Consider the following 13915-nt stretch of genomic DNA (forward strand, 5'->3'; position numbering starts at 1 on the left):
GGGTCGCCCGGCGACACTGACGCGCAGCCTGCAACCAGGTCTGGAGTGTTTGGAGCCGGAGCGGCGGGAGGGAGAGGGCCACGTACCGTGCGGTCCACGGGGCTTTCCTACCGCCGCAACCTTTCAGGCTTCGCTTTCCCGGACGCCTCAGCAGCAAAGTGGAAGTAGACGTGGCGTTTTGCTACGCGCCAAACGCCCGTTGCCAAGAAGCTGTCCCTCCCTTAACCCTGCAAACCACGGTTTGCCGGCCTACGTCTGGGCCCTGTGTTCGGGCCAGAGACCCCCACTCACCAGCCCCCGTGGGTTGAACCATCTCTGGACCACAGCCAACCCCTATTTCCTGTTTATAACCCCTGTAACCGTTTACTCGAACCCAGGGTTGTTTCGGCAGGGTTAGTTGGCGTTAGGAGCAAACTCTGCTAGTGCTTTTTACTGATGTAGGGGAATAAATAGCAAATGTGAGAGCACTTCATGTTTTCATCTATGTGTTCCTAATAACTACTTGGCGATTTTTTTAAAATTTTTAACCTTTCTTGAAATAAATTTAAATATACAGAAAAGTGGCAAGAATAATACCAACAGAGTATTGACCTCGGTGAAAGAATAGTGTACCCGCCCAGAAGGACCCCTTCTTATCAGTTGGGTTCAAATTCATAAGAAAACATCTAGCAGCTATGCTATAGGAAGCAGAGGCTGCATTTCGGAGAAAACCGCAAATGAGCTCCTGAACCACAAACAGCTACAGTTCCTGCCGTCAGAGTCAACCGTTATAAGAAGTTATAAAAGACTTCTATCTATTTCTACCACTGGGCTGATAGACCACCTGCACCTCGGATCTGAACGACACAGACAGCTATATCCCCATTTGCATCCACTCTGGCCAATCAGGCTCCACAATGACCCATCAAAACACAGACCGCTGGCCAGTCAGGACAATGCTATTTTTGGTCCACCAGACTGTGCTAATTTGGGTACCTCATTTACCTTAAGATGGACCAGCCACTGGGGTGGGAACTTGCTCCTTAAAAGGCACACTTTCTGATCCTCTGGAGACTGTTTCCCTGTTTACAAACTGCTCACCTGAAGAAAGTCTCTCCTTTTCCCCAACCCCATATTGGGAACTCCTGTTGGCCTTAGATTGGTGGCAGCTAACTTTTGTTGGCAAGAGATTGACTACCAGCATGACAGCGATGAGGAGCTGGGCTGATCCACTTCCTAGTGCACCTGATGAAAATTATTATAACACAAGCCAACAACAAACAACCATTTAAAGTTTTGGAAATCATCCTAAGAGAAAACAGCAAATGAATAAACATCTACTCAAGAAAATCTATGAAAATTAGATAAGAAAGGAGATCATCTGTGGTCTTTCAACCAAGACTCCTCTTCCCCCTCCCAACTCTGGAATGCTGCAAGCGAGAACACAGGGCTTCCTCCCCGCAAGGCTCCGAATGGGAGGAACCGGATGTCAGCAATTCTCATCCTGCCCGTAGCTACCTGATACCGAAGCGAGGTCCTGGGTGAGTGTGGTTGAAAGATAAAGGATCCTTTCGTTCAGCCCCACTCATGGAACAGAAAGTGCACAAAAGAGGGGTAATAAATCATAAATTTCTAACTGGGCAGGTCATGGTGGGTAGTCACACTTCTTTCATTTTCTTTGCCTTAAGCAAGCCCTGTCCATTGTCTGTTCATTTAGGGCAGTGGTTCTCAGCCTTCCTAATGCCGTGACCCTTTAATACAGTTCCTCATGTTGTGGTGACCCCCAATTTCATTGTTACAAATTGAACATAATTAAAGTGTTAACATAAAAAAACCATTGAAACCTGTAAAGAATTTTTGTGAGTTTATTTGAGCCAAACTGTCGACATATGCCGGGAAGCAGAACCTCAACGAATTGAGATAGTGCTCCGGAGAATGGTGGGGTTACATCTGCATTTATACATTTCAATCAAAGGAGGAACATAGGTGGGCTACATAAAATTCATTGGTGATAGATTAAGGAGGAGGGATAAAGCGAAGCAGGGAAACCTCTGGGATTGGATAAAAAGTAAAATGATGAGCACATACTTAGGTGGGTGCAGGATCAATTAACATGATAAATGAAGGAATCTGCTGCATCTGTCCTGGGCCCAGCACACCTGGCTGTGCCCCAGGGCGTCCATAAAAAGGGAAGTCATAAGTTACCCAGATATCCCAAGGATATGTTATCTTAGATGCAGAAAAAGACAGATAGGCTCAGTTACGGTAAAGTGGACCTTGTCAGTGAAGATACGGGCCTAGGGCGTAACTGCCCACCATAACTGCTTTTAGTTTCAGTTTAATTTCAGACCATCCTTTGTGGTTATTTTAGGTCTCTGAGTCTGCTAGGCTGCCACGCAGGCCTTCCCTGAGCTTGTCAGGTCAGCGTGTGGTCCCTTTCGTCCACAAAAGCATAGTGATTAATCACAAAAACAATATGTAATTATATATGTGTTTTCTGATGGTCTTAGGTGACCCACAAGTTGAGAACCGCGGATTTAGGTTAACACACTTTGAAAGACCCCCTTACAGATCCCTTTACCACCCCAAGAGAGCACATAATCTCTTTTGTTTTTTTGTTTTTTTAATATATTTTATTGATTTTTTACAGAGAGGAAGGGAGAGGGATAGAGAGTTAGAAACATCGATGAGAGAGAAACATCGATCAGCTGCCTCCTGCCACATCTCCTACTGGGGTTGTGCCCGCAACCCAGGTACATGCCCTTGACCGGAATCAAACCTGGGACTCTTGAGTCCGCAGGCCGACACTCTATCCACTGAGCCAAACCAGTTTCGGCATCTCTTTTGTTTTTTGAGGGAGTTTTTTTTTCTCTATTGCTGAGAGTATTAGAGAAGACCCCCTTTAATTTTCCTCCAGTGCCCCCTCCACTTGGCTCCCACCCCACCCCAGGCCTTCACCGAATTATTGTTTGTGTCCTGTAATTCAACCCTGACCTTGCTTTCTCCTGCCTTTATGTAACCTTCCTTACTTCACTCTTTAATCTCAAATGCATAAAAAGAACTGCAATCTGTTGTTCTTCGAAGCATTTTTTTTCTCAGTCTGTTGAGATCCTGCTTCCAGGCGTATTCTCTGTTTGACTCAAACTTTTATACAAATTCTCCACAGGCTTGGATGTTCTTACATTGATATCTAAGCTCTACTTTGGGCTGGAGTGCGGTGAATACTGGGATCCTAGTTACCCTTACCCCAGCTCCTAAAGTGGTGGTTCAGCCAGAAGACATCAAACCAGAGGACCTCAGGCTGCTGCCTCCTCCTCCACCTAGCGTTCAGCCCCTAGACCAGGGAGGTTGACTTTGCCTGCTCCAAAGCGCAGGCTCAGTGGTTGTGCCTGGGGGAGAAGCAGTCCATAAAACACATAGCTCTTAAACAGTTCCCAAATGAACTGACTTCATTTGCAACAGAACATGGAGAAATTCAAGCCGGAGGTTGCTCTCTAAAAACCTGGAGGTTGTGGTGATAAGCAGTGGGGAGGAAGTTCAAAACATGGGCTAAATTGTAAATTGGCTAGTTTGCAAGAGAAAACTGTTGCTTCAAAGGAGCCGATATTTGATCAGATTTATGTGTAGAGCAATTTATGTCAGGGCATTGTTGAAAACAATAAGCCATCAGCCAACAAATTGGTGAAACTGAACAGCTGGTCGTGGGAGCAGCACAGAGCACTGCTGCTCTGAGTCCGTATATTCTTCTGAATTCTGCTAATGACTACGCCAACGGTCAGGGCAGATTTCTTCTCAAACCCTGCCCATTGCACTCACTGTCAGGGCCGAGCCCCTCTGCCAGGGGCTGGACCTTCTTGGATGCCGGGTGGTAGACGGAGAAGCCATGAGAAGCTGTGGGTGTATATAAGAAAGCCTTTACTGTAGAAGCCAGTGGCCATATAGCCATCAGACAAAACAGTCCTTCACAGCAAAGTCCTATACAGGCAGCCGCACACCGGCTGATAAACCAGTTTTCCTACAAAGCAGCAGTAGCCTCTGCACCCACAGCTATTATCCGAGCAGCCACACACTGCCCCAGACTCACCGCCTCACAGAGGAGCAGCACCTGAGCTCTCTTCCTCAGTAGCCTCTCCAGGCTTCTCCCGCTTCACGTCGCAGCAGCACCAGTCTCTCTCAGCACATCCTCTGAGCCTGCCCTTTCTCCCCAGCCTCTCTCCTGTCTCCACCTTTCTCCCCCTTACATCGCAGCAGCACCTGAGCTTTCCCTTAGGAGAGCTATAGCCTCAGGAGCCTCTCCAGCCTCTCTGGCCTCTCCCCTCTCTCTCCTGCATGTAGCCCCACATAGTAACCACCTCTCCAGTACACTAGCTGGTCCGTAACATGTATTATACCACTTTACAAAAGAGGCCAGTTGCCAACAGTGACATCAATCATTTGGGTTATAGAAGGGCAGGCGTGGGCAGTGTACTGTAATTGTTGACCTTGCACCTGCCTATGGTATCTTAGCCTTGAACATTCCGATTAAGATTCCCATGTTCAGAGAGGCCTTGGCCTTCTGTCATACTGTCAACAAGGGCATTCATACTCTAAGTTGCCTTGGCTCTCCAACAACTCTGGTATGGTTCCCACCCACACTGGTTGTGGTCAGGAAATAAGAAGAAAGCCCTATTCAGACTACAAGAATAACATTAGAAATTTAGAGGGGAAGGGAAACTTAGCTATTCTACTTTCAATAATGGATAGAACAACTGAACAATCCACAAGGAAATAGAAGGCTTGAGCAACACCATAAACCAATTAAACTTAACTCACAGCCAGGGAACGCTCCACACAACAGAATATGTTATCAATATACATGAGTATACATTCAAGGAGAGACCATCTGCTAGGTTATAAAACAAACCTCGATGCATTTAAAGGGGTAGAAATAATATAAAATATGTTCTCTGACTATGGTAATGGAATGAAATAGAAGTCAATAACAGAAAAAATTGGTAAAATTCACAGATATGTTAACATTAAACAGCACACTCCTAAGTAACCAGTGGGTCAAAGAAGTCAAAAGAAAAATCTAAAAATACTTTGAGATGAATGGAAATCCAGGGCAGCATGTCCAGTCCTGTGGGGTGCTACTAAGGCAGTGCTTGGAAGGAAACTTATAACTGTAAAAGCCTATATGAAACAAGATCTGCTCAGGCCGGATAGCTCACCCCAAACAGCCATCTGCTTGGGTGCCTGTTCTGCCCTGCCCCACATCGTGGCTTTAGGGCTGGATTATTAGGAAGGGGTGGGGAAGGGAAGAAGAAAACCATGAATGAATGCTGAATTTAACAAACTTTTTTCTGCACTTAGTAACCCCTCCCTAGAGACAACCTATCACTTCTTTTATTTATTCATTCATTCATTTATTTTTTTTAAATATATTATTGATTTCAAGAGAGGAAGGGAGAGGGAGAGAGAGATAGAAACATCAATGAGGAGAGAGAATCATTGATCGGCCGCCTCCTGCGCGCTCCCTACTGGGGATCAAGCCCACAACCAGGGCATATGCCCTGACCAGGAATTGAACCATGACTGGGGTCATAGGTTGACACTCAATCACGGAGCCATGCTGGCTGGGCTTATTTTTTATTTTATTGTTTTTTTTCTATCTAACACTTCTTTTAGATGATTATTTTATTTACTAGAGGCCTGGTGCACGAATTCATGCACCAGTGGGATCCCTCAACTTGGCCTGCTGGATGGGGCCAAAACCGGCTCTCCGACATCCCTCAAGGGGTCCCAGATTATGAGAGGGCACAGGCCAGGCCGGGGGACCCCACCAGTGCATGATCAGGGCTAGGGAGGGATGCAGGAGGGTGGCCAGCTGGAGAGGGACTGTGGGAGGGCTCCAGTGTGTGTCTGGCCCTTCTCCCTCAGTCCTGATCAGCCGGACCCCAGCAGCAAGCTAACCTACTGGTTGGAGCATCTGCCCCCTAGTGGTCAGTGAACGTCATAGTGACTGGTTGATCAGATGACTGTCTGCCCAGTGGTCAGTGCATATCATAGCAAGCAGTTGAGTGGCCTTAGCATATTAGGCTTTTATTATATAGGATTTTTCTAAATGATATGCCTACATTGTTACTACTTGATTATTTTAGGTTTAGGTATTTCCTACTGACTTCATATTATGCAAGATGAGACTATAGCACTCTTTTTCCCAAATCTTCACTCCATGTTCACCGCAACCTTTTTATCTTCCCAAGTAGTTCTTGTCTGATTTTGATTAGCTCAATCTCAGTACTTATCTATATTTATAAAAGCCAAAGCGACCATTACAACCAAATGACTGGTTGACCTGTAGCTATGACGCACACTGACCACCAGGGGGCAGACGCTCAATGCAGGAGCTGCCCCCTGATGGTCAGTGCGTTCCCACAGCCAACCTCCCACAGCTGGCCAACCTCCCATGATCCCTCCCCAATTGCCCTGATCATTGACCAGGCCGAGGGACCCCACCCGTGCACAAATCCGTGCACTGGGCCTCTAGTATTACTATAATCATGCAAACAACATCTTTTTTTCCTGGGTAGTTTGTATTGCTCTGTCTTCAGATACACTAATCTTTTATTCTTCAGTATCTAATCTGTTACTTATACTACTAAGTAACTACTGCAAACAACAATCACAGCCAAGCCATGTACCAAACTATGGTCACCTGTCTTTTCCTGCGCAACTTTTGATTTTCCCTGGAGTTAATAATTATCTTGTTTTGCTTGGTTTTCTAAGTAATTTGACCCTAGACTCTTTGGTCAGTTATCCATATTGACTGGATGGTAGTTACATGGGAGTATACATTTGTCAAACTCACTGAATTGTACATGTAAAATGAGTGTATTTATGCACATTATGCAAATTATACATTGATAAAGCTGATTTAAAAATAAACAGACAAGCAAAAGTGAATTGGAAGCTCTGAGCTCCTAAGTAGATCTAATCCATCTTAAGCATCTCAGTGGATGATCTAGCTGAGCTATTAACTTGGGGAACTTCTATTGTCAGTATTTTCAAAACTTTTCTTTTAACTTGGTCAGATTTAGCAGAGATGACTCTTCTAATCTTCTGCCTGCAGAGTAAGAACCTGGTTGCCAGAACTCCCAAAGTGGGGTGGGAAATGATTGATGAGGTTCCCTAACCCTATAGGTACACTCATCTTAGTTGAACACTCTTTTTTTAAAAAATATATGTTTTTTATTGATTTTTTTACAGAGAGGAAGGAAGAGGGATAGAGAGCTTGAAACATCGATGAGAGAGAAATATCAATCAGCTACCTCCTGCACACTCTCTACTGGGGTTGTGCCCGAAACCCAGGTACATGCCCTTGACCGGAATCGAACCTATGACCCTTCAGTCCGCAGGCTGATGCTCTATCCACTGAGCCAAACCGGTTAGGGCTTAGTTGGACACTCTTGACCTGCTCCATTCTTTTGTTTTTAGAATCCAACTCTCTCCAGTTTTACCTCCCATATATCTGATTATTTTTTCTCAGTCTCTTTATAGACCTCCTTTTTTATTTAGTTTTTTGTTGTTTGTTTTCTTGTCCCTTAATCTCTTCCTTGACCTCTTCTTTTGGTCAATCAGGATTTAATTATCTTCTTCTTTTAGTGGTCAGACATCTCTCTACTGTGTTTCTCTAGTTTCCCTGTCCATCTGATTTCTCCCAGGGTCTGTTGGAGTTCTGTGTATCTGTTGTCCGCCTTCATGAAGTACTAAAGGCATGTGCTGAGTACAGAATGTGACACAGAGAAATAGTCAAGGTCAGAGGTGAGAAAAATCATCAGAGCTCAAAGGCCACCAGCTGTTTCAGCAATGTTCCAGGCCTGGAGGGAGATGCTGACACAGATGGAGACGAAGCCTGGGTTCAGATGTGGCATTCCTGTGTCTTACTGCTGCTGTTCCTTACTTGTGATGTCTACTTCCATGATGTTACTCCACACCAAGGAGCCCTTTCCCAACACAAAGTAAATGGATCACTGAGTAGTGGGGGGATATTAGTTCTATACTAAAGGCTACTCTGGTCCCATATAACAAAGCTAAGAGTAAGTCTCAAAAGGATTAGACTGTTTATAAATAACTTACCTTTATCTCAGAACAAAGTTCAAAAATATTTAATAGGAAAACAAAAAATATCAAGCACCCAACAAAGTTCACAATGTCTGGCATTTAATTTTAAAAAATTACAAAAATGCACAGAACTGGGAAAATACAGCCATATGATGACTACAATCAATCAATAGAATTAAACCCAGAAATGTCAATATAAGTTAGCAACAAATTAGCTACTGAAGAATAAGAGATTAGTGCATCTGAAGACAGAGCAATAGAAACTATCCATGAAAAAAAAAAGACTGGGGGAAAAAAACATCGATATTAGATATTAGGGATATTGCAATATAAGTTCAAGCACCCTAATGTACATGTCAGTGAAAACTCTGAAGGACAGTGCAGAAGACAGAAAAACTACTTGGAGAAATAATGGCTGAAAACTACAAATTAGATAAAAATTATAAACCCATATAGATCAAAGAAACTAAAACAACAACAACCAAGTATAAGACACACGAATAAAACTACACCACATAACATGATAAATTGTTTAAAAATGGTGATATGAATATAAATGACCTGTTAATCTGCTCCACCACATCCTCTTTGGACAGAAACTGACTGAGCTAAAGACACAGTATCCCTGGAACGTTGCAGAATATGAAATTCAGTGTCTGTCCCATTCCAGACTCTTTAAATGAATTTGATCAGCCCTAAAACGGGAGATCCAGTCTCAGGTAGCACGAGCTATCACCAGATTTCATCTGAACAACCTGCCATTTACTACCCAAAACTGTTCCATTTATTTTCTTTGCCTGCCTGGCCTGGCAATCTTCTTGAATTTTAATCTATGCTCACGTCCTTTTTACTTACACAATCTATTTGAGCAGGATTTTCTGGCTTTAGTTCTCAGTGTTCTCTCCAGACCTGATTTGGTAATGTCCTCTGTCCAAACTCAGGACTTACCCCAGATAGGCCAACCACCTTTCCTACCAGTTTTCTTGTGAAAATTTTCCAGGAAATTATAAGAGTAGATCTTAAAAGTTGTCAGCACAAGAAAAAATAATTGTAACTATGTGAAGTGAAGGATGTTAACTAAACTTATTCTAGTCATCATTTTGCAATACATACATATATCAAATTGATTAGGTTATACACCTAAAATGAATACAATGTTGCATGTCAATTACATCGCAATAAACAAAAATTTCCGGAAAGAAGTTAAACTTTCTGGCCATGTGGCCAGATTCTAGGCAATGTTGGAATCCACCTCAGTGCTATGAAAATTGTATCAAGTTGAAAGTTGAGAATTCCAATTGCCTTTGTTACGTAAATCTGAAGGTTGAATTGAAATATGTTTTCACATCAAATATGCCTTATCAGAAATACCTGTCTTCTTGCTGTCTCAATCAAAATTGAGCAATAACACCCAGCTGGTGTGGCTCAGTGGTTGAGCATCGACCTATGAACCAGGAGGTCAGGGTTCCATTCTCGGTCAGGGCACACACCGGGTTTGCAGGCAAGATCCCCAGTAGGGGACATGCAGGAGGCAGCTGATCAATGATTCTCTCTCATCATTGATATATCTATCTTTCTCTCCCTCTCCCTTCCTCTTTGAAATCAACAAAAACATGTTAAAAAAATTTTTAATTGAGCAATAACTAGTAGTACTATTGACACAAATACCAATTCTACAGCAAAGCACTTTTGTATAAATAAAGTTGAATAAAATATTTTGGTACATCTTTTGTATTACTGCAAACATTAATCTTTTTAATTGCTTGCTTCTACAGTGGTCATTAAAAAATTAGCCTTCCACAAACATGGGTTCCTGATCATACTGATCTTTGTTAAAGACACTCGGACACACTTCTGCTGTATTAAAAAATACTTAAATGTCTATGTAGAGCCATGTGTGGCTTATGTGTACAACTTTACCATAAGTCAGAATGTGTGGTACAGCTTTGGTAATCCCAACAGAGGCTAAGTAAGACCAAAGCAGTTCTGGAACACAGCTTTATTTTTATGCTATAGAGGCTCAGAGTGTGAAATTACGCGGCCCCACCCACCCACATGCACCTCCCCGTGTGCTTTAAGGTATACATGCCAATGTTTACGTGTGTATTCACAGAGCTATGCAACAATTACAACAATTAATTTTAGAGCATTTTTATCATTATAAAAGAAAACCATATTTATTAGCAGTCACTCCCAATTATCCCTTAGCTGCCCCACAGCTACCCTAGCAACCACTAATCTATTTTCTGTCTCTACTAGAGACCTGGTGCATAAGATTTGTGCACTCGGGGCGGGGGGTGTCCCTCAGTCTGACCTGTGCCCTCTCACAGTCTGGGACCCCTCAGGAGATAACCACCTGCTGGCTTAGGCCTGCTCCCTGGGTCGCAGATGGCAGGCCCAGATCCCGCGCTGGGTGGCAGATGGCAGGCCCGGATGGCGGCGGGCGGGCAGCGGATTGCGCTGCCCCGCCCCGCCTGCAGTATGCAAATTTAACGGCCATCTTTGTTGGGTTAATTTGCATACTCTTCTGATTGGCTGATGGGCGTAGCAAAGGTACGGTCAATTAGCATCTTTGTCTTTTATTAGTGTAGATGGGTGAGCATTTGGACCCACAGTGGGGCAACCAGGAAGGAATGAGAAAATTAAAAATGGTTTTAATCTCAAGGAATTCATAATCTAGAGGCAAGACAAGAGTTAAGCAAAGTTGAATGAGGTAAATTAAGTACAAGCATCAGGCTAAGGGCTTGAAGAGATGAAATTTATTATGTTTGTGGCAGGAATTCAGTTCCACTAAGTAAGACAGGGAGTGAAAGGGAATGTGGGAAACCAGGGAAAATAGTCTGGGTTTCAACCAGCTGCTGATGCTGAGTTTTGAAATTCTGATGGCACTGAAGCTAAATCTATGTGATTTGTGGCTTAGTGAAAAGGTGTCTCAGTATTTCCTGTGGCCTTTGAAAACTGTTGGATCCTGAGAAGAATGCTTTCAGTTAATCTATACTGTCAGGTCAGCTTCACTGTATCATGAACATACTCAGGCCACCTCTCAAGTTGTCCAGGGAACCACACAAACCCCTATATTTCTCCTCAGAAGTTGCATGTGCAAGCCACTTAGTTTAGATTTTGTCACTTTTTTTTGAAATTATACACTTTATTATGCTTTTTATTATCATTAGTAAGAATAATAAATTGACCTTAAAAGATAGCAAAAAGGGAAAATGAATTATTTAATATATGAACCAAGTATAATAAATGTTTTTAAGTAGATTAAAAAAGAGGTGATCAATGCATAAATTGAATAAAATTACCTAGTTTGGTAAAGATGGAGATTTCTGATTTAAAATAGAAGAGTGATATACATGAAATAAAAAAGTGACATATTTTATTTTATTTTTTTCAAAAAGTGACATATTTTAAAGCTCTTTCAACATCTGATGGTTGTTTTTATTTTCTTACTCTTTTCTTTCTTTCCTTTTTAAAAGATTGATTGTAGGTGGTCAAACAAAAGGGAAATGTACAGCCCTCACAAAAACTGATTCAAAAATTTTTTTAAAGTAAACTTACTTTCAACATTTTCAATACACTTCAGTAAATATTTATGAGGGTTTCCTTTCCTCAAAACACTGTGGAAAAAAATAGTGTAATTGTGTGTAAGTAGTTTAAATGAGAATTTATATTCATTCTAAAAATGTTGATAGTGTCTTCACTTAAAAACAGAACTAAGTCCAACTTAAATATCTGTTGAACATTTACCATGTGTAAGGCACTGTGTAAGAGAAAAGATGATAAATAAAGCAAGATTTTCAAGAAATTATAACCTTCTAGAGAAGAATAAGGCAAGTATAAAAATACCTAAGTTATAAGATAAGGCAAGATATGCTTTATTAGGAAGGTACAAAGTTCTGTGCAATTTTTTTTTAAATACTGGAAAAAGTTAACAGTTTATTATAATTTATTTTATTTAACAATCTAGGAAGTTCGCAGCCATCAGCAGTTCCAGTGCAATTTCAGGTGCAATTGGGAATTCAGGAATTTCCGTGGAGCTGTTAGTGTAGCGAACCTTGTAAGTAAAATACATGCACACTTTTGATAGCACGTGTGAAGGGATCTCTCTAAAATTGACTTCATTAGTTTCATTCTCAGCAAATTGACCTGGGCCACTCAATATGGCTTTTATTGTTCCTGATGTTAATGCATGTTCTCTTTTTACAATAAATTCATGACCATCTGAAGATATCAATTTGACATACATGGCATCAGGGCCTTCACAACCACCATAGGTTTTCTCTTCTCCATCCATTATGTTCTTATGAAATTCTACTTCGCTTGCACAGGAAGTTTAGTAGTTTCTCGTCAGTCCCGCAGCCACCACAGCCACCGCAGCCACCGCAGCCACCGCGCCGGGTCCCTGCACACCTCCACAGCCCCCATGCCAGGGCCACCCTCCCACCCCCCCAAGTTCTGTGCAATTTATAGATGAAAAGATTATTATCAAGAATCAAATCTCACTGATTCAAACTACAATTTCAGATATATGCTCCCATGAAAAAAATTGTATGGTTGGGAAGATATACCACATGTAAGTACCAAGAGGAGAGAACTTTGTTTTGCTCATTGATGTATCTGTAGAGCCATGAAGATCCCTGTTATAAAGGAGTGGCTGGCCTTTATAGTGCAGGAGGCAGTAGACTAATGATGTTTCCCATCGATTTTCTCTCTATCCCCTCTCCCTTCCTTTCTCTCTAAAAATCAATTAAAACATTTTAAAAAACAACAACAAAAACAAAAACCAAAGGAAGTGCTCAATAAATATTTAAATGAATGAATAGAATTTGAAGAACAAGTTGAGTTGTCTGCCTCTGTTCTAGTTGCAACTCTTTGCAGCTGCTTGACTTGGACGTTGGAGGTAGGTTGGGCAAGCATGCCCTATTAGTTGCATTCAGGGGTTCTGTTCCTTGTAATTTTGACAAAATAGAACAAAAAAAATCACTATTGTGCTAAAGGAGAAATGTTAACTGTATGCAATGACCATAGTATAATTGGTTGCTTTTAGCAGAAGTTGGTCTGGACCTTTGATGGTTAGTATTTTTATCACCAACTCATCTATAAGTAGAGAAGGTTACAGAGCATGTGTCAGAAAGCTTAGGCCTAGCTCAGTTCTAATATTCTTGCCTTGGAAACGAGGGGAGTGCCTTCTAATCTAGGAATATGTTTCCAGGTCACCATCATGGGTCTTTTGTAACTGGCCTCCATTTTCTAATAAGCAATTGGAATGCATGAAGCCTCGTAGACGTGGGAAAATATGTGTCTTTCCAATCCTCCATTCCCACTAAACCTTTATGGATTCCTAGAAGAGGTGTTAATCTGTGACAAATCATCTCTTGCCTCACTTGTATCTTTAGATCTCTAATGATGAATTCATTCGTCAGAGACATCTTAAATAGGTACTTACCTGTTACACAGATACACAGGCACAGTCCCTGTTTTCAAGGAGGCCATAATTTAATGAGGAAGTCAAACAAGTAAATGAATAATTATGATGCATTATGATAAGTGCTATAATAGAAATGTATATAGGTCTTCCAGCTGTAACACTTTTTCTTTCATCTATGTATATAAAAGGCTAATATGCAAAGTGTCCCCTCAGTAGTTTGACTGGGAGACCAGGAGTTCCATCACTCACTATGACGTGCGCTGACCACCAGGGGGCGGTGCGGAACAAAGGAAGGCCCTGGCCAGCAGCCGGCAACTGGGGAAGGGTGGTCCCAGCCAGCAGCTGGCAGCCGGGGAAGGGACACCCTGGCTGGAAGCCAGAAGGAAGGCCCTGGCCGGCAGC

The 13915-nt window shown here is 42.2% G+C and overlaps 2 protein-coding genes and 1 long non-coding RNA gene across 3 annotated transcripts in view; 1 reads left to right on the forward strand and 2 right to left on the reverse strand.

The window, feature by feature from the left end:
• Positions 1-560, reverse strand: part of CFLAR (CASP8 and FADD-like apoptosis regulator) — a 43435-nt gene extending 42875 nt beyond the window's left edge. The window contains exon 1 of the mRNA XM_014546008.1: positions 87-560. The gene's annotated coding sequence lies outside the window, so the exon portion shown is untranslated. The remainder of the gene's footprint in view (positions 1-86) is intronic.
• LOC102244650 lies at positions 1-1298 on the forward strand. The gene is made up of 2 exons (XR_001363648.1): positions 1-38; positions 557-1298. It is a non-coding gene; the product is annotated as an uncharacterized LOC102244650 (long non-coding RNA).
• A 10715-nt stretch (positions 1299-12013) lies between these two features.
• On the reverse strand, positions 12014-12447 carry LOC102245147 (transcription elongation factor B polypeptide 1). Its single transcript, XM_005874119.2, has one exon. It carries the CDS (start codon positions 12377-12379, stop codon positions 12041-12043), a length of 339 nt encoding a protein of 112 aa, XP_005874181.1. The 5' UTR covers positions 12380-12447; the 3' UTR covers positions 12014-12040.
• Positions 12448-13915: the final 1468 nt, after the last annotated feature.

This window comes from Myotis brandtii, unplaced genomic scaffold, assembly GCF_000412655.1.
Source record: "Myotis brandtii unplaced genomic scaffold, ASM41265v1 scaffold4259, whole genome shotgun sequence".
Taxonomy (NCBI): Eukaryota; Metazoa; Chordata; class Mammalia; order Chiroptera; family Vespertilionidae; genus Myotis; species Myotis brandtii.